Source organism: Patiria miniata, unplaced genomic scaffold (genome assembly GCF_015706575.1).
Source record: "Patiria miniata isolate m_02_andy unplaced genomic scaffold, ASM1570657v1 HiC_scaffold_6, whole genome shotgun sequence".
Taxonomy (NCBI): domain Eukaryota; kingdom Metazoa; phylum Echinodermata; class Asteroidea; order Valvatida; family Asterinidae; genus Patiria; species Patiria miniata.
Window position 1 is genome coordinate 3,781,157 of NW_024037073.1, and position 26,165 is coordinate 3,807,321.

Here is a 26,165-nt window from a genome sequence, read left to right on the forward strand (position 1 = left end):
TACAGTGCAGTCATAAAACGGTGTAGGCCTATGCGAGCATGTTGATTGCAATTAAAGAAATGTTGTTCTTCGTAACGAGCAATTCGTGACGATAAGGGCGGATCCAGGGGGGCCAAAAGGGGGGCCATAATTAGTTCTATATCAGTGGTCATTTCATAAAACAGGGCCTTGGCCTTGGCCTTGAGGGTTAAGCCTTGGCCTTGGCCTCGAGGCTTGAGGGTCAAAGCCTTGGCCTTGGCCTTGAGGGTCAAGGCCTTGGCCTTGGCCTTGAGGGTCAAAGCCTTTGCTCCAACACTGAATTGCTTAACATGTAAATTAATGCCTCTTTAAAGTTTGTGACAAAGATATGCCATGCGGTTCCCATACAGTGGTGGACTTTCAAAGATTCAAGGAAGGTTTCTGGCAAAATTCTTGGCAAAAATCCAGCTAAACCCAAGAAAAGAGATTGCAAGCACCTACTGAAATGATGTTGCATGAAGACAACCGATCTAAGAATAACCAATGAAATTGTAGATTTTCCTATTGTAGGATACAATGTACATAATCGTACATTCATATCCACCATGTCAATTACAGTATGTTAAAGCGTATAGTGATTTTTTCCATTGAAGACACTTAACATTACCATGTATCGAGTGCACATAATGTCTCGCCCTGGGTAATTTTATTTTCTTGCCATGGTGTATGCACCGGATGTAACTGTTTTAATTGAATTTGCCACGTTCATACATGTACATGTACACTGTGCACAACAAGCAAAGCAGAAAGCGTTTTGCTGGCAAAGTGGTTGATGTATGTACCGGTACATGCATGAACATGCATGTGCATCATCGTATATACATTATACGCACATCATTACAAACACATTTTTGCAGGGTGTGAACGTTACTTGTTAGGAAAGAAATTAATACAAAGTACAAATGTATACAACCATCACATACATGTTTCGTGTAAACATCTACACGTACATAGATAGGGGTTCTGTTGAGGACAAAAATGAAACCTCTCACTTAAAGGGAATATATACAGCATTTGCAAACATCAAAAAACAAAACTACCAAATTGTCACGAAATCCCTTACTGGGCTGTAAGTGAATGACAAGTCTAAAACATCCTGTAAAATCATGGCACGTGGTGCGCTGACATTTTCAAGAAAAGTGGTATTTTTGTATCAATTTCCAACGCTGGGCGGCCGACCAGCGTTGGAAACAAACTGTGTTTTTTTTCAAATACTGCCCCCAATTTACCATATTTAGTGAGTCCGCATTTTGTTTGCAATCGATTACACACCTATGAACAGGTACAAGCCAGATAGACTGGTTCCCCGAGCTTACAATTCCCCAACGTCCATAAATTGCTCCGTTTCATCGTAAGTGGGGGTCAGGGAACCAGACTACCTAGTATATGATTGTTTTTCTTGGTTTTTCCAGCCTCTACAAACACAAAACTTCAAACAAGTCAGTGTAACAATATTTGCTATAAAATAATAACCCCACAAATCCATCCATTTCTGAAAATTACAGCAAAAACAAATGTTGTAACTTTCATAGAGGCTTCTGTTGAGGACAAAAATGAAACCTAAATTTCACTTAATAGCTTTGTTATACTATAAAAAATACTGTATTTCTCTATATACGGTACATACATGTACATGTATGTAACCGTACATTCATCAGTATGTTCATATCATGAACAAGTGCATGTATGAAGCCCAAAAAATGGACAACCCTAATTTCTGGAAATTGAATTTGGGAAATCACACAGGACCCTTTTTTTTTACAAAAACAAATATTTTCTGCCAACAGAAATTTGGATGCTAAGTACTTTGATGATTTTTTGTTGTAGAATTGTTTTCATTTTTTTGAACCAGTACACTGGGCTTATTCCAGTGTCCTCGCTTGGCCAAAATTGTGGCCTACATGTATTGTGTGACTGTGTAATTCTATGACTACTTGGCTTGAAGGAGTTGATTAAATCTGTCAGTTTTTTTCTCCTGTTTATAGAATCAAGGAATATGAGACGAGACTTCTTATTGGTCTGGCCCACCAGAGGAAGACAGACAAGATATTGCTCTGGAGAGAATATACAGTACATGGATGTATGCATGTGGGTAATTCCAAGGTAACTCACGTTGCGTTTGGAGGGCCGGCCCTCCAAACGCAGGGTCTGGATTTTTCTCACAGAAGATCCCTTGATCTTATGTGACTAACACTAAACTACAACAAAAAAGGGCCAACTAAATGAACTTCTGTTGGTCTGGCAATGTTTTTTTATTGGTAACTCACGTTACACAAAAAGGAAATGGGGGAAATTCCTTGCGTTTGAAAGTTTTCCTCACAAAGTGCACCGATCAAAATCTTATCAGTGCCCTTTCATCATTAGGGTATAAGACATGTTGTACCATTGCAATTATTAAGAAATAATCAATCAAGAGGGATATATTTCGGTACATGTAACTCAACTTCAGTTAAGTCACGTTACAGCTCTTTGGTACTCCTCTTTGGTACAATTTTAAACGTTTAAGAAACTAATAATCAAACAAAAAACTCTTTTGGCGTAGAATACAAACCTTTTTCTCTTCCTGAAAAACAGAAACTCACAACAACACCAAATCTATAGCTTAAGGCAAAATACCATTTTTTTTTTAGAAAAAAATACACTCGACCATATTCCATCTCACTGTCATATCATTCAAATAATTTGATTAATTTGATACCTCATTTGAGGTTATGCTGCTTGTAATTTTAAAGATTATAAGTTTTCATTTTCCAGCCATGTCCACATTCTCATGGAATTGCCCATACATACATGTAGGTAAAGGCATTGACAGTTGTCAAAATGAAGGATAAACAAGTTACAGTAGGGAGGTTTCGCAAGCGAACGGATACGCTTACACTTACGTTTAGCTATCTTACGTTTAGCTAGTTGAACATGTACATGAGAAAGGCATTGCATACATTAGTGCATACATGTACATTAGAGACTCTACTACAAAAACATTAATTCCATTTTTGTTGAATTTCTCATAAAAAAATCAACTAAAATGGACTTAAGATATATTTCAACATACCGGTATGTGACAGACAGATGAAAGTAAAATTAATTTATGCTAAGTGGGCAAAAACTGGGAAAACCTAAGGAGACTCAGTCAGCCAAAAAATTCAAAGGTAGGCCTACAGATTCGACATTAAACATATAAATTTCATTTCACAATTTCCGCATTCTGGACAAATCACCATTTGCATGTTAAATCAAACCACTGCAGACTGCACTGCTGCCTTACAACCACTTGTTACAAACACGAGCGACTTGATTCAGCTCGACCGTGAAAGCTGAATGCAGCCTCACGAATTCATCCTACTCAATGGTAGGGGGGGGGGGCTAGGGGGGCTCTGAGAACAAATGACCAAGAATGAGTGTAATGGATGACGGAACTGACACGACGTGCTAGAAATGTGTCCCTCGAGCGCGGATAAGATAATGCCAACCCCCTCCCCCCTTACCCTCATCATCAAGGAAGAAGGATGTTGGACTCAACTGCACCCTGACATTGCTTATAAGGCAATCAATCAATTATGCGGCTACTGTCAACTTAAGGGAAAGGACATGGGGCTTTTTCTTAAGGAGCTGTATGATGAGATATAAATCTATGGCAATAAGTACATGTACATGTACGTACATAACAGTACAACTAGTGGTACATGCATTCGGCGAAAGTATAGGGGAGTGTGTCTGTAGGGTTCTGTCAACTTGTAAATGCAGCAATTTAGAGGTATACATGTAGTTAGTTCAGGTCATTTTCACTTCAAACAGTGGCAAATTACTGTTGTCGAAATACAAGGAAAATCTAAAAAATTAAAAAATGGAACAACAGGAAAAACTGCTACATGTACATGTATGTACAGCAAGAATGTCAGACCTTCTACAAAATACCAAATGTATTTAGTTGGTGTTTTTTGGTCAAATATTTCAATCCTTTGAATTTATTTTATTGATCCCATTTTCATGAAATATATCAATGACCCCACCAAATCCATTATCACATGTACATGTACATCCCTGGCATTTTCCTAGAAACTTGACACCTCAACCGTGCCTCAACAAACACGTACAGGTAGTCAGCCCTTTATTGTTTGGAAAACAAATATCAATACATCAACACTGAGCAAAGTGCAAGTGTTAAGAGCACAGTCTGCATCTTCCCTAGTCTCGGTGCAAGACGCTTTTACTAAGCGGGGTTTATTCATGATAGACAGTACAGCCTTTGAACCCCGCAGCAGTGCAGCATGCATGTTCCCATCCACGAACCCGACTCGGTCGGCAAACCACTCACGAAGACCATCTTGGGAATCTTGCATTGCAATAGGGCGTGACTTAATATGCAAAATAACAGTGCATGCGCAGTGGTATGGACACAACAGTGCTGTTCTGAAAACCGTTAGTCAGGTGATGCAACGTGCATGTGCATTGGATAGTGCATGGAAAACTGCACAGCAGTAAGGACAGAAACCAGACATAAATGCCACACAATTCTCCTCGGAATTTTCCGAGCAGAAGCACAAGTTTCCCAAGACGTCCTTGTGGCTTGTAAGCATGTGTGTAGCGCCTGCTTCGGTGAATTGTTGCAGTCTAATAATCGGTGCGTACTGAAACACCGCACTGCTAAAAACGTCTTGGAACCAAGACTACATCGTCCCATTCGAAACGCACTTAAAACTAACAAGCACTTTCTTAAGAAAAATTGTGCGTAGCAAACTGCTTTCGTGTTTGATTTTGTATTGTAAAAACTGATTTGGTTTTGGTGATCTGTGAAATTTTTGTGTTGCAAAAGTTATAAAATTGCCTACGATTTTGCTTACTGAAACTACAGTGAAATCTTGATAAGTCAAACCTCAAGGGAACAGGTTCAAAATTTGACTTAAGCAGAGTTTTGAGTTAAGCAGGGTTGTATATCATTGTTATACTACTGAAGGGAATGGATTCCTTGTTTGACTTTTAAAACAGTTGTTTTGAGTTATCAGAGTTTGACTTATCGAGATTTCACTGTAATAACAATAATAATAAGTAATATGAATTATTTAAAAACCACTTTCCATGTATCAAAGATATTGAAGCGCTGTACTATTAAAAATCCACAGGTTCAATGTATTTTGTTCAAACTTCTGGTGGAGGGCCATTCTTTGGTCACTGTGTGACATAAAATTGGGCTCGTCTGACTTTTGAAGCTTTACCCCTTATTAACTACATCTGATATATTACTTTCACTGATTCATCAGGTTAGTACTTTTTACTCCCTACCTCAGAGTATAGTTTCTACTTTCACAAATTGTGTCCAAATATTAGGAGGGGTCATCAAAGTTTGGTCAAGTGTATAACTTCAGACAAAAAATGTTATACGGCCCACACCGGAAATTCAAGCTTTTCTCCAAAGTTCTAAGTTCACACACCCATACTTATTTTGGGTAATAATGATGAAACAGACTCTTGAACTGTTATTATAATTTATTATTATTATCGTTAAGTGCCAGTGATACAATGGGAAAAAAATACATTAACTTCTTTTAGCTTAATCAGAGATGACATATTTTGCAATGTGCTCAAGTCATTATTAACTGTGACAACATTATTTGATGAGATAAAAGTGGTATCATGCAATTTTCGCGATTCGGATTTTTGATGCAGCAGCCCACACAAATAACGCACTTACCGGTATTACAAAAAGACAACATCAGTCAAATCATGAAATATTGTCAGTTTTATTATTATTATACAGGTTTCTAAGCTATTGCCAAGCCACTCAATTAAAAGCCAAATGACAATTTGAATGATTAACTGAAGATCACTTATTAATAAATGATCATTCAACAGATCACTTTATGCCCGCGTGATGTTGCCTTGACAATCATGTCCACCCACAAATGTTAAATGTTCAAGTGCTTTGTTTTCATTTTGCCTCTCATGAACTGAACATTCTAGGCATGTTATTTTTATTCACTTCAGACCATGCTTTATTTAAAGGTAGTGTACATCATTTGCAGCTATCCAAAAAAATAACTGACAAAATTATTGTTGAAAAGTATACTTGTTTTAGTTCACTTAGACAAATGTTGCATGTTGCTGCATTCGGCAGGGTTTCTAGCCAAAACACTCTGGAGGGTTAGGGATCTTGATAGTAATAATAATATGGCACTAGACTGCTGTGAAATTATTCTTTCTGGCATGCTGTCATTTTGAAGAAATCAACAAAAGAAGGCCTTGCCAACGATGCATCTAAAGACCCAATTTTGGAAATCTCCGTTAGTGGACTTTCGTTTTTAATTCGGCGAAGCCTTGACACAACACACATGCGCTATGCTATTATTGGTCAGTTCAGTGAGTGACATCGCGTAGCAGCAATCGGCTGAATGAGAACGTGTCCCAGACACTGATTTCGGGTGCAATTCAACACATGGCAAATTTTGAATTGAAAACAAGATCCTAGAATATTGGGTTTTTTTTGTTGAAATATACAGCATTCACTGAGCTGAAACTTCATCAGGTTAGTTGATAAGCACCCTTCTTTAGATTTTGAGCACTTTTGTTGCTTCAAACGGAAAAAAATGCACAAATGACAAATGATTTCTCTACCTTTAAAATTTCCCCTGTAAGCCAACGTTTTGCTACAAAACATAGTTCAGTACATGTACCATGTTTGATTAGTTGGATTAAAAGATATTCCAAATCATGTTTGCATTTAAAATCTAGGTGTTATCAATTTTGACTTGACTGTTTCATTAATGAAAGTAGAGGAATATTATTTGGGTAAACTGACATAATAATCATGTTCTACACCGCGAACCGGAAATGATGAAAGCTTGCAACATCTTGTTAAAATCTGATCTCAGAGAAAACAACATGAGCATGTAATGCAATTCATTGAAAAGATTCTCACTGTGAATCATAACTTCATAAGAAATGACTACAGGCAACGAAAGATAATACAGCATCATCAGCCAGAGAAACATATACACTGACAACAACTAGAAAAGGGGAAAAAAATCCACTGGTTCACACCATCAAGGGCACCAGTGAACGCTGAAAGCCTACCGGTACTAATCAATAATCTTCGCGGGATTTCTTTGTACAAGGAAACTAAAGAAAACCCAAAGACATTGAATGGATGTTAAGGAGGAAGAGCCCTTAAGGAGAGGCACATCGGAGAGGCTGGCGAATTGCGGAGGTGATGATCGATACTAATAGCAACGTCCTTACCATGTTGCCCACATATGATCTATGTGTCTGGGGGTGACATAAACCTCTGCATTAAATTTCTGCCACTGTGTGGGACGTATATTCTGTTAAATTTGAAAGCAAGCATAATAAAAGTTAAATTTTGTTTTTGCTGAATTTTAGTTTGCTTTTACTTGCAGTTGCAAAGTTTGCAAAAATTTTTAGGCATTGCGGATTAACTGTCTATTAATTTGCTGCTTAATTTGCTGTTTAATTTGGTTTGACTTGAGAAGTTGCATGAGTTATATTTTCTGTTTATTGCGTTCACTTTTGAGTTTAATATTTTGAGGAAATCCTAAATTTTGTTGGTCATTCTTGAGTTTGTTGAATTTTATTGATTTGAGGAAGCTCCTCTGATTTAGCTTGATTACTCTGTAAATATTTTTGTAAATACTTTATTTAGATTTTTTCTTTTGAATTAAATTTATATTTTCATTTTGAAGTTAAAACTGTTTCTCCTTTGCTTCATTTATCGAGTTCACGACAGAACTATTCTAATATTCTGGCTGATTTGGGGAACTAGTTGACATAATCGTATTGATGTATTTAAGTTAGTTACTTCAATGATTTAATACATTCGATTTGTGTGCTGTAGTCATGGTAGTACACATCAGCTGAAAACACCATGGTGCCAGACATACCATACTCAGACAAATTGATTTGTGGGTGTGTGACTATATACATATATTTTTAAATTGAATCCTAACCGTTCATATTAGCTACAAAATACTGCTGAGTAGTTACCTGTAGTACGCATTTCTGTCCATATACAAGTGCGCACAACACATGCAGTATTCTGTGGTATTTGGTCCTTGACCAAGCTGAATAATTTTAATTGTTGAATAATATTTGAAATAACCTACATGTGTATTTGAATAACATAGAGCTAATAAGCTTCAAAAAGATACATGTTTCAATTGTGGCATTTGGATTTGTTTAAGTTTTGGTTTAAAGCTTTATATTTTTGTGGAATTTGTTATGCTGCAAATTAAGTGCCATTTGTATCGATGAGTCTGCAGACAACTTAAATAATGCATTCAATCTGTACCAACAAGATGTACACAGTCCATGCATATACCGGTACACCGTAATTTTGTTCCTCAAATGTCAAATCAGCACACACAAAAATATTCAAAATCAAGTGCCATTTGTATCAGTGCATCAATGATGACTTTTAAGTGATGTATTAAATTCCTTCCCCCAATTTCATTGCATGTACATGTACAATCAGATTATTTTTTGTCTCAAGACGTCAGAAAGCAGCATCATTGCCTCAATGATGAAATAAAAGTATGCAGTAATCCCCCAGCCCCCAAAATATATACAGTCAATATATTTTTCCCCCTCAAATGTCAAAATCTGCAAAAAGTATCAAAAACCAAAGTAAGTGCAGTGTGTAAAGATTGGATGATTTTTTTCTCAAAAAACTTATGTATCTGAAAGCTTTACTGTATGTATCAAAAAAAGTGAACTGGAGACATCTGGACTAGTCACTGTACTCTAACATCATGGTTTAACCCTTCTTGACATACATTCTGTGCCAAGTTGTCCTTTCAATCAAAATCAAACAAGTGACTGTTTTCAACAGTTATTAAAGGTAACTTGATATAATGTGCTTTGACTGTAGGTGATTGATACATGTAAGACAGCTGTGCCGCCAGTATCCTGCTTTTGTCTGTTGACTGAATTTGACTATTCACAATGCTCGCTGGAAATATGATCTGACTGTTTGTGACTAGCCTGTGTAAAAGGCATGGCAGGGAAATTGGATGGAATTGAACATATGCTCCGGTTTTCCTCCTACCGAAAAAAAATCAGACACTTTCAATCTCTGGCTGTGGTCCGTGATGTGTCATACATGTATGGCTGGCTGCCAAAGGCGCCTTTACGTGCCAGCGGCCCGACCACGTTGTAGCCGCGTCCTTCACAATTCAGCTTCTCAGTTGCGAGTAAGGATGATTAGCTTCCCAAAATTATTATTATATATTAAATGTTCCAGAAACTTCTCAATGATTAGTTCAGTATAATTTTGAGGTTCATTCACACTATGCTGAAGTAGCAACATGTGTTTAATTCACCAACACTTGCATTATTTATGTGAAGTGACGTAATATCTCTATTCCCGAGGCAACCACATTCAACAGTCTGATGTGTTGATTCCTCCTAACAAGCACAAAAGCAGCCAGAACAACCCTAACCACCCCAACTCTATCAAATCCATTCCTCCGCCCCCCCCCCCCCACCCCCACCATTTTGGTGGATATTTGGGGACTTGGTCCTGCAGGCCTGGTTTGACTAAATATTGATGGAGTATGATGGACTTGGGCCTGGAGGCCTAAAGCAAAACATGCATTTGAAGCAGTGTGATTGATGGATTTTGGCGGACTTGGTCCAGTACTTAGTAAAAGACAGTAGGGAGTTAGGGTTAAATAACTAAGAACCTTAACGATGTAGCAAGACTGATTACCGCATTAATTAAATAGCCAAAATTTCCTGCAGGTTGTATAAACAGCTCACGATCTGTAATGACGTCATTTCTGCTATTAAATCAACTCCCATCTGTCATCTGTTACCTATGATATAGCCAGCTGCTGAATTGTCTTTGGTCGTACTATGAACTCAAGTTTGAACTAGCATATGCCCTATCTGCCGATACTGCACAGTTTCCAGCACTGAGAATTTCTACATCAGTAATGTTATTACCTCCTGTTGTAAACAACGCCATCCATTTTTACTCTTCATTCCTCATAATAATTAGGAATTTCTGAAAAAAAGTTTGCATATTTCTACATTCACGAATGGATGATTAAATTTGCCTTGTCCGTCGTACATGTATACAAATATGTATTATTTGTTTTTTTGGTGTTTTTGACTTGCTTTGACTTACAACACACGTACATGTAACAATAAGTTGGTTTATAAATGGCTACCGATAGTTCGGCTTTTCAAGTTTTGCTAAACTGTTGTTAAACTTTTGAAGTGTGTAACATTGTTGTGGATTCACATTTGCTTAATGAATATGTGTTTACTTGCTTTTCGAAATTTTAAGGAATTATTAATGTCCTGTAAGGCCAAAACAAATTTGTTCGGTCTCTGGTCAGACCAAAGTTCCGGAATTGACGCGGCTTTTCTTTTTTTTTTCTTCAAGCTTGGATTGAACAGACAAGGTGGGGTACTATTTTGCTTTGTTGGTGTCCTCATGTACATTGGTGTCCTCCATAATTTGCCTTGGTGCTCTCGATCATTTGCCTTGGTGCAATTTCCCATTCCTTGGTGCTCTTTGGTAAAGCCAAAACAAATTTTTTCGGTCTCTGGTCAGACCAAAGTTCCGGAATTGACGCGGGGACGCGGCTTTTTTTTTTTTTTTCTTCAAGCTTGGATTGTACAGACAAGGTGGGGTACTATTTTGCTTTTTTGGTGTCCTCATGTACATTGGGATTGTACAGACAAGGTGGGGTACTATTTTGCTTTTTTGGTGTCCTCATGTACATTGGTGTCCTCCATAATTTGCCTTGGTGCTCTCGATCATTTGCCTTGGTGCAATTTCCCATTCCTTGGTGCTCTTTGGTAAAAAAAATTGAGGAGGTGCGGCAATAGAGGGCGCTGTTGGAGCTACCGCAAAACAATTTGAAAAAAAAAGATTGACGCGCATGATTAAAATCGACGCGCGCTGACCAGCGACTGACTTGTTGTTTTTTTTGCGCGCTGACCAGAGACCGACTTGTTTTTTTTTTTGGCCTAACAAATAAATTACTTCCGTCTATTCATTACTTATTGTGGGCAGATTTGTTTGTTCGATGTCTCATTGGAAAGCTCATAACTAATGTAATGCCAGAAAATTATCAATTCAATTTGAAAATCTATTTTTCGGGGTGCCACACCCAAAAAGCATACATATACCAGCTTTAAACATGTTAGTGGATGAAATTCCAACACTATTTAAACAGTACAATTACTTTTCTGATTGAATGTAGAACAATCAACAACTTTTAATAGTATGACGTTTGCCAACATTGGCATGAGCAGTAACCGTCTTCATGAATGGCCACCAATGGATACATTGATACTGGTGCCCTTTCACCACTGGAGGGGGTAGTGGTACACACAGCCACATGAAGCAACCTAAGAACTGATGAAGTAGCTTTCCTTTGAACACCCTTTCATCTGTCTTATTGAGTTGAAGAGCAGTGCCGCATTTTCATGTACAGCGTGTGTACCAGTGTGCCGGTGCACTGCTATTGTTCTTCAGGAATCTAAGAATCCTATTGTTGTAGAATTTATCAGGAGAAGGCCCTTTCATGCATCTCATATTTTGACGGTAATTTGATAACCAAAAACCTGAGGTAAGGTGGCAAGGAGTGTTTGGCTTACTGATTTCACACAATGGTAACTCCAACTTAGCAGACAAATGAGTATGCAGGGTATCAGCAGTATAAACAAGGTCAACAATGGGATGAAACTGAACAAGAAGACGGATAGAAATCAATTAGAGAACAGAAGCAAGAAGAAGATGGCATAAAAATAACATCAAAACCTCAGAATGTACTAGCAATTAACGATTGACCATTTACTTCTACTTTACCACTAGGCTGCCAAATTCTTAATTCCACCTAATCATATATTAATATACACGTTCACTAAATCATGGAGCTAACCCTTCTTAAAGCTCCATGACTAAATCAATGTTGGGCAGACAAAATCCAAATAGCCTGATGTACAAGCAGAGTAGCAGACACAAGCCGGACAAAACAGCAAGAAAAATTGGATAATGAGCCTGTATCGGTAGCTAGTCAAGTTACAAGCCAGTCAGCAAACAATCCAGTCTACAACCAGCCAGCCTCCCCATAAGCCAGTCAGTTAGTCAGCCAACCGGGGAGAAAGCCAGCTACATGTAGGCAACCAACCAGCAAACCACCCGGGGAGCAAGCCAGCCAGCTAGCCAAGCCAGCCTCAGGACAACCAGCTGGTCAGCAAAACCAGCCAGACAGCCAGCTAGACAGAAGGCCAGCTTGCCGTCAGGGGAGCCAGCCAGTCAGCCAACCAGCCAGCAGGCAAGCCAGCCAGCCAACCAACAAACAGCCAACCCGCAACCCACCCAGACAGCCAGCCAGCATGCCAGCTAGCATGTCGGGCAGCAGGGGAGCAAGCCAGCCAACAAGCCAGCCAACAGGCGTGCCAGCCTAACAGCCCTCTTAGCTTCCAGCAAGCCAGCCAAGCAAGAACATTCCAACCCACACCACGAATGTATTACCACAAGATTTGCTCCCCATCCTCACTTGTACTTCCACCAAATCGACCATGGATCTCTTTTCCCCATCCCTTTCCCTGTATCCTACCGCCATAAAAAAGGAAAGATTTACATCAAAGCAGACAGCATGTCTCTAAAGGCAGCCAAGCACACCGATAACTATCGCGACAATCGTTTACAAAGAGGTCTTTGGTGCAGGGCAAATACCTCACCGTTATAATCTCGACATTTCACTGAGGGCAATGTTGGTCCTCGGAGAATGAGTACTTGTACTTTCCCCGCTGACTGTCGTAGCAGAGGCAAGCAATGAGATGTAAGTATATGCTCAATTGCCAGACCGACGGACGGTCAGTCGACAGTGTTGGATTTTACACTACACATTATCTACCGGTAGAGCGTTCTGCACTGGCAGAGCGTACATATCGGGGGTGATCATGTTCAAACACAGATGCATGGTGCATGGTGTTGGGTTCAACAGTGAAGATTCTGTGATTGGCTTTTTATTTATTGACTGAATGAATTATGCCAAAAATGTATGCCAACAAATAAACAAACTGTACACAACATTGTCTTTTCCGTCATGAATCTTAAAATGAATTTCACTAATAACAGATAGTGAGTGCCAATTACAGCACTAAAATACACATGTACGGTATTTGATTTGAAAAAAATGTTGTTAATAAAATATAAAGAAAACTATACAACAGATTTCTACGGAAATTTCCAAATAACATCACTGTACCGGCACATAAATGTACAAGGTACATATGTAAACACGTACATAAACATGTGCAAGACTGTGCATAGGTACATGTACACACTTACTGTAGTAGAAGGAATCCTTCAGGACAGGACAAAAGAAAAAGCAAATTTTTTTTTATAGCTATCGAGGGATATTTTGTGATAATTTTTTGATAAGTCTCAAGTTTTTTGGCTTTAGCTCTACAACAGGCATGATACTTGACCCTCCGGAACAAAAATAGGAAATAGTGTCCTGTAGGCCCCAAAAGTGTAATGTCTACAGTACAGAATGCTGAAAATGGGAGAAATAATCGGAAAGGAAAGGAGAAAATAATTGGAAAACGAAAATGATCATGCCTGTCGAGAAGTTTCCACTGTCCAAACAAATTTTGCTTACTGTCTAGACCCCTTAACTATCTATCAGTCAAGTGAAGAAGGGAAAATGGCTGGCTGAGAAGGCCTTCAGGGAAAAAAACTGCCTCCATTTTCCTGTCTCAGAAATTTGCACTTAATTACCGGGCAGGTGTCTTGCCGATGCTGAATGCATGGTCAGCCCACATGATGACGGCCTCGGTTGGAGGAATATACAAGAGGAAATGGAGACAATTACATCGAAGTGTAGGATAAGGAGAGGCGACGAGGTTTGTGCATGACCGGAAAAACATCGGTCGGAAAGTTGTCGAGACTGATGATTAAGATAATGGGCCGGATGTTTTTTTTTAATTGTTGCGATGGGACTGCACTGGTAACCATGGCAACCGTGATTGTGTTTCAGATAATGCAAATGATGGTGAGGATTGTGAACATAATCTGAAAATCTTGAAGTAGATGTATGGGAGAGTGAATACATGCAACAGTAGAACAAGACTGGTAAATTACTGGCCACATCAAAAGTGGTTTTTTTTATGTACCTCGCCTCCATCTCTGTTACACAAACCATAACAACAACTGATCCATGTAAAGACAAGCTTTTTTCATCATGTCCAAAATAAAATCACATGGTTTCTCTCACTTCTAAGGCCCTTGAGAAAAAAAATTCTGTTTGATTCAAGGCCCAAATTTTACAGGGAAAAGAATGATAACATGTATAGGTATTACTGGCGGTATGTACATGTATGTGTACACGTATGCATGATGATAACAATGATTACAATGATTTTCATGATGACAGTTACCGGTAGACCTCTTAACAGAAAACCTGCCCACCAGGCAAATCCACCAAAAACGAAGATGGAATTTTAGCCAACAGCCAACAACCCACAACCGCTTACAAATATTGTTAAAGCAGGCAGGACACTTAAAAGTCTCTCGACCCACTGCTCATGGTATCTACATGTACAATGTACGGACAATCTTCCTGCATTTAGTTTGTCGTGTCAAGTAACATACGGCGGCAAAAACAACTCCCGCAAATCTTTGAAATCTCCACCAATTTCAAGTAAGGTGAGATTTTTAAAGGTGTGCTTTCCATCGCCTTTAAAAGTCACTCTGCTGTGCCCGCCGAAATACAATCCAGAGTCTTTAAAGATCACTGCCTTGTAGAGCTGTGCATTGCCGAATAATTGAGTATTCGATTATTCTAACTCGGACTTATCGAATATTTTAATATTTTGTGTGTGTCTGTACTTCCTGATAATTGAAAAAGAGCTTATCAAAATCATATCAAGAAGAGGTAACGGAATACAATGTAGCGGATATTTGACCAATTTTTAAGGCAGAGTGTATCATTTGTCATTTGTGCATTTTTTTCCATTTGAAGCAACAAAAGTGCTCAAAATCTAAAGACGGGTGCTGAACAACTAACCTGATGAGCTTTTAGCTCAGTGAGGAAACAATATTCTAGGACCTCGATTTCAATTCAAAAGTTGTCAAGTCATATTTGGAATTGTGCCCGAAATCAGCGTCCGGGACACATTCTTATTATACAGTAGCCGATTGCAGCTATGCGATGTCAAGCTCTGAATCGACAAATTATAGCAACTGCGTGCGCGTTGTGTCAATGCTTGCGTGCACTTATTCACAGTTTCGCTGCATTAGAAACAGTGGGTGTACCTTAATAAGCATACATATATATATGCAACAAACCCTGATTTAACTACTGTTTGTTCTCAATCCCAAGAGAAGTGTAATGTATTAAAATGATTTGGCAAATTACAAAAATTAATCTCCTTCAGTGGGCAACTCCAATAACATCTGTCTCACGAGGGGGTAAGCTATGCGCATATATAGATGGTGATCACATCTTCTCCCAATGGGACGCTGTTTAATAAGCATGGTCAGGATTTTTTTAATTTTTTTTTTACCTCATCATCCAGGCTGCAAGCTTCCATATCCACTGTGTTGAATTGGACACGCTTGAACACTTCCTCCAGTGTTTCAACTACACGGATGTCTACTTTCTCTCCTGTGAAAAGCAACATGAGGAAAAATTAATGAGAGAAAATGCAGCACGTCTGAAAGGATGTAATTGTCTGAAAGGAAGTCATTGATTAAAATGTCAATTAAATTTCAAGAATATTTACAGAACAAATCATTAAGGTATTGAATGAGATGAGCAACAAATGGCAATGTGGCACTGAACGTACACATGTACATTGGACCATTTTTGGTTTAATTAAAGCAACAAAATTGCTAAAAATCTTAAATTAGTGAGACTTTTAGCAATTTAAGTAGGGTGCATAACAAGTACATACACATTTGTAACTTGTCTGAAAGAAACTACACGTAATTAGTGAAATGTAAATTCCTTAAGAAATTGAATGTTATAAGTGACATGGTAATGTGGCATTAATGGTGCATGTAACGGTACATCACTACATCGGACCATTTTTGTATCTTTATTGCATGGGGATTTGCTCCTTTTCGAAGTTAACAGTTTATGGGTTTTAAATGAATAACTTGTATTTTATCTGTAGTATTCAAGTACCATTCTTTTTTAAGATTGTGACTTGATTATTGTAGGTTTTAGTGTTTTTTAATTGAATTTTAAATAAAGTTTTATTGTTCATACTGTAACAAAGTGTAAGGCACATTTGAACAATTTTGCTTGGAAAATGTGCAGTGGAAATGATTACTTTTTATTATTTTTGGGATTTGAATCCACAAAATTGCCTAAAATCTGAAGTATAGGGTTCAACTATTAACTGTTTAATTTTTATCAGTAGACATTTTGAGAAAACAGAGAAAACATATTTGGATTTTTTTTAGGTTTCGAAGGTGGATTCCATTGCTAAGTGCTACTGATGCAAAATTTGCAGTTTTGTGTTTTAAATTGTCTCTTTTAAACGACGCCAATTAATCTATTGCATTCTAAACACATACAAAGACATGTAGATCAATGCAATGTCACGAGCCAGGTTTCTGAACCAAAAATGATTACTTTTGGTTAAATAAAATGAAACACGTTTAGCCAAATAATTGGATTCATTCAAGAATTGAGCGTCAAAGCTTTCGTTTTCATATTGAAAATACCCAAATGAGCTATTTAACATACACGCACATAGAAAGGCACCGGTACACTTACCACAGTAAAAAAAATGGGTGTTATTATTAAAATATTACTGTACATGTATATTGACTCCAAAAATTATATTTACTGAAATTTTCAGGGACAACCAATGCTTAATTGATTGACATATCTGGGCTAAGCACTATAAATATTTAAGATCGTGACACAACCAGGCTCGCTATGGGAACAGATACAAATGATCTTTGTACCGGGTCCCTTCAAGCGACATCCTTCTGTTATTTATGTATTTCACGACTAAGATTTACATGCTTAATGTTTCTCAAGTTTCATCCATGTTAATTTCTTTTATGGTGACTCGTATTCATACATGTACCGGTACATGTACGTAGAGCACATAGATTCTAGGCATGGGACATCACATTATGGTAAATTGTACAGCTTACATAAAGTGTAAATGTACAATATCCATCTCAATGTGGACAACCATGGGCTATAAATTTGGTTAGGCATTACTTTGCACATATTAGCATTTATAATCTGAGCGTGTAGAATGGGTGCAGTAAACATGTACATATATACATGTATAGGCCTATACCAAGAATGCACAGAAATGTAAATGCAGACGCAGCTGAGGATGAAATTACAGCCAGACATCGGACAATATCCGACCATTTACCATAATCTGAACAAAAACAGAAATTTGTAAGCCGGTGAAGAATTTGTCACTGCTTATAAATGACAGCTCAGAACTTGACTTCAATTCATTTGTCTGAACCGTTTTGTGTCTAATTTCAAGCTCTTTGCATTATGTATGTACATTGTACCGGTATGTACATGTACATGTACCTCCTACTGTACACATGTACACGTATGTATGGACTGAACTTGAACTAAATACAAGAATGTCCTGAACATTCTCTACATTACAAGTCAATGGATATTGCATTCACTGAACTGATGTTCATCCAGTATGTATACATTTGTAGTTTATTGAATATTCAATGGTGCACAACAACATTCTCTAGCCTCAGTTCCTCAAGAATTTTCCATTGCAAAAGAGTTACAAAATTGTTAACTGCAGTTTATAGAACAACAGTGTTCCAAAAAAAGAATACTGTTGTAAAAACGGCATTGAAAAAGGTAGTATTTATTGCCCATTTTGAAATGCCAAAAAATGCAATTTTGTACATGTAACCATTGTGTGCCTTTTTTTGTTGGTCCCAGAGGGCCAGCCTATAGTCCTCTTTGTACCTGACTGACTTACATGCACTGACTGTCACTCGTCACTTAAGCCTGGGCAGTGCTATTGTATAGGATTACCCTGTAATGGGCTAAAAAGACAGGCCTAACATCTCTATCCGAACAGAATCTGTAGTACTTACTCAAATCTTTCTAATTTTTGCCTTTGAGAAAGATTCTGTTAGGGTTGCAACGTTAGGCCGTCTAATTTTGTTGATTTGTATGTTTTGAATTTGAGTCAATCCAGTCAGTAAGCAGTTTGCAGCAGTTTTATTCATTGTCAAAATAACAACAAAGTACTAAATTACGGGACAAATCATAACAAATTTAATTTATAACAAAGCTTGACTTTTACCTTTTAGGCTGAAACATTCCGTTCTTTTGGAGAAGTCTTTGATATTCTGAGGAGAAAGGATAAAACAAAGCTTTCATTAGCAAGACATTTTTTGTAAGGTGCAAAGCAGTATAATAATGCTGTGCTTTTAACACATATTACCCCTGTTCATCAGGCCATGAGACCAGTTTTTTTGCAGCGGCTCAAGATCAGCGCATTCTGGTCTCTACCTTCACAGGGACCCGTTTATACTCATGCATGGAGAGAGGCATGTTGTAGTAATGTGTCTTGCCTAAGAACACAAGCACCATGTTCCCCGTCAGGGTTCAAACCCACGTACAAATGTACAACGGCACATGAGTCAAACACCGTAACCATTGGACAGATAGTCGGTAGACTAGCAGGTTGAGTACATCATTTGTCATTTTATTGTTTCTTCAAAATGACAGCATGCCAGAAAGAATAATTTCACAGGGAGTTTAGTGCCATTGCTATCTTTAAATCTAGCATGCTTTTCAACAATAATATTGTCGGTTACTTTTTGGATAGCTGCAAATGATGTACCAGTACTCCACTTCTAAGGTTTGTGTGGTAAAGAGTCAATGAATAACATATTTGTTTGAATTTGAAAAAAAAATGTTCAGGAGGAAAGATTTACATTTTACATGTACGGTATCTACATGGGGGAGTGGCTAAAATAATGTTATGGGGGGGGGGTTATTGAACTTTGAGGGATTAAAGAGTAGACTTCATGAGTCTTAACACTGGATATCACATGTACGCTGGGTTGATGACTAATGCTTTCCCATTATGTTGTTGGCTTTGTTGTGTTTTTTCTGGAGAGTTCTTAAATTTCAACACAGCAAAGAAATTTGAGGCATGTTGAATGTATCCTGAAATAACCTGAAACTTGAAGAGCAGGGGGAAATGTCATTACTGAGCTGAATGTCATTAAGTGAGCTAAATGTCATTATGGCGATGTCATTACGGTGTAACCAAATCCCACTTCTGAAGGGAATGGGAAAACCATTTCCTACGGTAATTTTAATAACTACATGGTGAGTCAAAAAGCAAGTGACCTGGATTCATGATTGTTTCCCTTCAAAAAGCAAAAGCAATCAAATCTGATACACCAATGTAGCATGTATTAACCCTAACGACAACCCTAAATGCACCAAAATCCATTTTCCCATTTTTGGGGATTTTGGTAGGTGAGCCATCTGTACGAAGTCCATCAAAATCCACCTGTAGTAGTGGTGGTCTTCGATTTCAGGGGATTTGGTACTAATGCCTTTTTTTGAAGCAGGGTGATCGAGTGATGGATTTTGGTAGAATTGTTCTTTTAAAAGGGTTAAGGTTCAGCGAGCATTTTCTTCCTTCGGCATGGTACATACTGTACATAGTTCAATTTTTACCCAATTGAGCTATGTAAATGTACCAAAGCGTTCTGGTTGGAATTGCAGTAACGTGATATATGGGTCCCTATGTTCTGCTTAGGAGTATCACATCCTTACAGCATGTTCATGAATTCTTTGTATTTGGTTCAAACAAAAAAGTTATAAATTCTTAAGCTGCAGCCTACAATGTCAATAGAGAAAGCAGGGTTTTTAAATCCACAATCACGCTCAATCTCCTTCCCAATGGAAGTCTAAATTCAAGACCAACAATTTGCTCCTAATTAGTACCATACATGTAATACAGTGAGGGCAGGACAGGTACTGACAATGGGTAATGAGTCTGAAAAACTTTCATTATGGAAATAGCCTGCTATCGCCGATAGCTGTACACTTCTTTGCTTTTTATAACACGTACACTCCGATCCGCCACACATCTGCATCACCTTTCACAGGTTCAATTCATGGTCATACCCGGTACAAGTACATGAACATGTACACTCTTGTTTTACTATACCCCCGAGGACAATGCTTTGTGTTTCCCGTTGTCCCTGTAATATACATGTAACACTCTCCCATAGACTAAGCGTGCACACAAACCTACAGAGGACCGTTTTGAACAAAAGACCCAACGCCCCAGGACTGAAAGGATCTGTTGTTCTCCCTTTGTGTGTCGGTCCTCGGGGGCTATGTAGAACACGTACATGAACATGCACCAGTACCTCAACACTTGGCTCATGATTTCACTCACTGACCCTGTCCAGATCTGTCCAGAGACAATATTGATCTTGGATAAATGTAATTCCTCAATTTGAGTACCACGACCACTTGCTAGAACAAACAAAATTCCCCTTTTGTGTTGACAACCACAGGATTGCAATGCCATCCAGTAATCACATTTTCTGCTTTTCGCACGGCAAGCTAAAAGCAAACACGCAAATATTTTTGAGCCTGAGAACCTTTAATTCCCACCAGACACAGCTACGGTATTCTGTTTGGACGGTGAACGCTTCCTTCATCCATCTTTCCCCTCTTTTCAACCAGGCTATTTAATCTGTTATTTGCAGTATGCCATTAGAATATATGCCTTGGGAAAACCCCTATGGTGTCCAGTATGCAATGGACTGGTTTACACAGATTCTCCAATTGCTTTCAATGTACATGTAGCTGTATACAGTAACATGCAAATTATTCTGTCTATGACCAGACATGCCAGATGGATGAAGCCAAGGTTATTAAATAAACACTCAATTTACATCCAACCATAATCCACAATGCCCACTGTTCAATTGCTTGTGTTGTCATGGTTGTGCACTCTGATAATTGGCTTAGCTCAGGACAATCAATGCACACAATTGAAACCAAGCATTAAGGCCCTAATCCAATGTTCAATGTAATAACATAGGAGGAAAGAACCATTGCACCAACCAATGACTGGTGGGAAACGATCTTAACAATCAGCCATTTTTAAGTGCGACATGTAGTTTGTAGCAGACTGATGAAACACAATGGGTTAATTTTGAGGGGGCCAGTTAAAAGATAAAAGGGCCAATTTTATTTGATGTCCAAAGCATGTACATATACTGAGTGAGATCAAGAAGGTAGAATTCTACATGTACATGTACCTCCATGGTGAGATTTTGGTAAACACAAATTGAGCCTCGTTCCCACTATTTGCGGAATACTTTTATACATGTAGTTTCCATTAATCAACAAAATGTATCCTGTTGCACAGAAGGAAACAAATATTATTCATTATGACTGAGTAAAAATTCAGGTAGTTTCTCGTCATTCTCCTCAAGCCTTTTTGGAAAAAATGAAGGGAGGCGGGTGTGTTTTCCCCCAAGATGGCTGATTTTCCAAGTTCAATTTCAATTTTCTCTATTATTCTGCTGTTAAAAAAATGGTATCCAAAGGAGCAAATTTAACCCTTTCTACATCTAGCTACAATTATTTTGGAAACAAATAAAAAGACAATATATTGACAATAATGTACACGTACCGGGATGTACACGTGCAAATACATTGCAAATGCATGAATTAACAAAAAAAAATTATATAAAAAGAATGAAGCAGCCCCGAAAAAAGGAAGTGGGTGGGGACAAGAAAAAGGTTTATTTTTTTTTTACATATATACATCGCCTTTGAGTCTGTAATTTTCATTCACCATTTATTTGTTTCTCAAGCAACGTGCATGGCCAGTTTTCCCCCTTTTGCCGAACCTTTTAATTTAATGAAATTCAAACTACCATCTGATGTACCGTACATGTGCAATACAGGGCATGCCTTTACATGTACCTCATTGACTATAAACATTAAGACTTTTGATGTTTTCCTCCAATTTAATTAAATTTATTTAATTTGATTACATGTAGGTTTCCATGGCAACATTTATAAATGTCTCAGTGGCTTTTTCGGGTAGAGATTTTTCTCCTATGGTAGAATTAATTTAAACGATGAAGTTTGAAATTTGTCATTGTGCAATTTATTTTCTGGCTAATACAGTGTTGAGTAGTCTTGGAAAAAAGTCAGTTGTAGTAATTTTTGGAAAAGTGGAAGCAAAGACACTTTATTCTGACTTATGGTCTTGAAACAAAAAAGCATTTAAATTTATAATTTTCTGTAAAATTGAAAAAAAGCCAACTTTCAGGTTTTACTTGAAGAACATATCCTATGTACTTATCAATTAATCAAGCGAAAACAATTTTATAACAAAATTCCTTAACATAACATTTTATCATAAAACGGTTGCATTAAATTTTTACAACACAAAAACTCAAATCTTTAAAAGTCAATAAATTCACGGATGAATTTGTCAACAAAAACACATGTTCGGGATTGCACAAATCATATAGGGCCTATGCCAGCCAAATTATGCAGGAAAGTCAATTGTTTACACAAACATAACAAATATGGTTTAATCATTCATGAAAACACACTCGCAATCCACAATACCCTAATGGTTTCCATACATGTACATGTCATGTACCGCTGTCATGTGCGTTAAGCCATCCATCCTATACAGCACGACCCTTGCGTGAGGAGTACAGAATTAAACAACAAGAAAACCTAATGCTACCAATTTATTGGTGCTTCAGTCAGATAATCTCTGCAATATGAGACAGAGAGCATCCTCCTAGACCTGGATTTACATCCAGCGTGACTTTATTACCATCAGGTCAAATTTAAGTCATCCAGAATGCCAAACAGAATTTAGACTTGTCCAAGTCTGCAAATGTCTCATCTTTGCATGCCGGACCTAGAGGCCAGCCTATAGACCATTATCATGTTGTGACCATATTGATTTTTTTCCCATTCAAATCAACGTAACCAAAGCGAGGCTGGAAGGAAAAAAAGTCTGGTTTCTTTTTGCACAAAAACATTATCATTCAGTGCTGCTATTGGATACAGGGAACATGACTGAAATGGTGGCAGCATTGTCCTCTGACTGAGCCACTAAATGAGTGACTGAGCGACTGAGTGACTGGGGCCCCATGGGGGAGTCACTGGCTCTTTGAGTCATTGATTCAATTAGTACAAACACCCCCCAACTGAAACTATGGGATCCTGCTGGACTAGCCAACCCTGCTCTTGTTTTTACCCTTCCAAATCTAAAGCTTAAAGGTAGAGTTTACATCATTTGTCATTTGTGCATTTATTTTTGGTTCGAAGCAACCAACGTGCTCAAAATCTAAAGAAGGATGCTTTAATAACAACATGCTGAAGTTTTAGCTCATATAATACATATATTCCAAGAAAACAATATTCTAGGATCTCAATTTCAATTCAAAAGTTGCCAAGTCATGTTTTCAATTACACCCGAAATCAGCGTCCGTGACACAAATTTTAGCAACCGCGTGCGTGTGTGTGTCGTGTCAACACTTGCGCGCACACCCATTCACAGCTTCGTCCAATCAAAAATTAACTAGTAACGGAAATTTCCAAAAATGAGACGCATCTTTGAAAATGACCTTCCTTTATTGTTTTCTTCAAACTGACAGCATGCCAGAAAGAATAATTTCACAGGGAGTTTAGTGCCATTACTATCTTTAAACCAAGTATGCTTTTCAACAATAAGTTGTCAGCTACATTTTGGATACACGAAGCTGCAAATGATACATGCATACTCTACCTTTAACCAAATAGGATGAAAACTGACAGAATTTTGTCAAGTCCAAACTGTTTTAAGTGAAGCTTATGCTTCAAGCAGTTAAATGCATTTCAAGATTTTAAGCATACTAGGAAATACTGGAGAAGTGAGCAGACATGTACATGTACGTGTTTGTAAGCAAACGAAGCGTATATCCTAATTTAATGGAAAGGCAAGGACGTACAGTACGAGGAGGGTAGCCTTTAAATCAATAAGGTGGCTTTTTATTCCGATAGCTGATATCCACGGGTAAAAGGTCTGTGTGAATGCACTGCCTCCTGGATTTCAAGACTTGATTAAATTGTTGGGAAAAAAACTAACAAAGTCATAACACTGACTTTTACTAGTGCCCGGTTCACCGGTACGGTTTGACCTTTGACCTAATGTGACATCCATGTTTGAAAAACATCGTTCTATCCGATCCAAGGTTCAAATGTTTCTTGTACAGTGTATTTTCAAACAGACACACATGGGATAATTTGTACAGCAGATGTGCGGCACGTAAAGAAGGTCACTATTGATGAACTCAGCCTGTGGCATTCACTTCAGCCAACTAACATTCAACACATCCCTTCCAAGAGTGCTGCCCAAGAAATTGTGTTTTGAGATCAGTTAAGGCTGTACAAAATGTATGTGGTTTTTCACTGGTCTCCCGAAAAGTATAATATCCACTGAGCTGAAACTTCAACTGGTTTAGGTTTTTGAACATTTGTCTTTGGATTTTGAGTGGTGTTATTATTGGAAACGAACAAAATGCACGAAAAGGAAATGATCCTACTAAAAGGGTCTGTGCAGTACTCTGAATTGGGCCCATGCAGTACTAAATGTACACATGTACATGTAACTGTGATAACAAGCAACACACACCATTACTGTGATAGAGTTGTATAAAATTAACTGCTTGCAATGCAACTTTGTGCCTCATATTAGCCTCATATTACATGTGTCTCAGGTCATGAACCTTCATCTGGAATCTTTTCATTACATGAGTGTTTTAGGGCTTTTGAATGTTTACATACATGTGTGTACATTTTTTTTCTTGCTTTTTTCCCCATAAAACATGTTGGTTAAAAATTAACTCAACAAGAATTGTGAAGATCCCATCTCCTAGCTCCGACGTAGTGTTGCACTCATGATATTGTGACGGTATCACAACTTTACAAGTCGTCAAAAGTCCAATCACAAGTCATCCAGTCCCAAGTCTACTCACAAACTATTCAAAAGGAAGGGTAACAATGACATTCTTATTTTCTGTTCATTCCCTGTTACTTGTGACTGGACTAACGTGTGTGAATTGTCTTGTTCTGTGCTTATGAATGGACTTGTGATTTACATACATGTACGGTACATGTACCGGTACCTTCACTACAAAACTGCAAGAAAGAGCCTTGCAAATGGTAATGGCATTGCAGAAAAAAACTTATTGTCTCTCGTTCGCGCTGATGAACATGTGTAACTAATCTGCCCGAAAAAAATCTTAAGAGAAAATTCCGGAACAACTGATCACAAGCTGTAAATGTGGAAGTGTGCACGTATACAATGTATACTTATGTGTACGTGTTCATCTTTTCAAACCGCGGACGAAAAATACCTGAGAACAAAACAGAACAATATCGTCCACGATTCCCAGCATACGTACGCGATTGGGGTTGTGTACAAAACCTATGGGAGTCTTCCTAAAAAGTTGAAGAACAAACAAAAGAGGGACAATAGGACGTCCACGATCAACGGTGAACACATGTTTGTTTGCATGTACATGTACATGTATATATGTACACTTATGCATCCCCTTCAGAGGCAGAGTACATACTATGTGACTGTATGCATTGCGAGCGAAACTACAATTAGTTAAATGTCCCATGGGATATTTATACAACCACTCCAGCATCATGCCAGCAGGTCATAATCTTGACTGATGAACCTACGGCTAAGATGCTTTCGTCCTAAAACACCCCACTGAAGCTCCAACCAGTGCAGCCGAACCAAAACCCCCTAGAGATTCTTGAACGGACAAGTAAAGCATCTCTCTCAAGTGACATGGAGAGATGTCAGTATAGGGGCACGGAGCGGCTGCTGCGATGCGATTATCTCGAGATGAATCGTCAGTTGCCTTCGTCCAATTTATTGATAAATTGCCCCGGGACTTGTAAGGATCGGCTTTACGGAGGAATGGTTGGAGAAAGAAGCTATGAATGTTTTAGTGGATTGCTATAAAACAGATTTCTTTGGGTCAATAAAAAATTCATTTTCTAAATCCAGATTTTTGTCCGATGTTTAGGAAATGTCCCCCCCCCCAGTTTTTTTGTTTGATTTTTTTTTGG

At 38.1% G+C, this 26,165-nt stretch overlaps 1 protein-coding gene across 1 annotated transcript in view; it reads right to left on the bottom strand.

Annotated features, from left to right (window-relative positions):
* LOC119742688 (protein phosphatase 1 regulatory subunit 37-like) overlaps positions 1-26,165 on the bottom strand; it is a 60,668-nt gene that overhangs the window by 25,778 nt on the left and 8,725 nt on the right. The window contains exons 3-4 of the mRNA XM_038218849.1: positions 18,322-18,367; positions 15,562-15,662 (exon numbers count right to left, since the gene is read on the bottom strand). Of these exons, the coding sequence (XP_038074777.1) occupies positions 15,562-15,662; positions 18,322-18,367 (147 nt within the window). The remainder of the gene's footprint in view (positions 1-15,561; positions 15,663-18,321; positions 18,368-26,165) is intronic.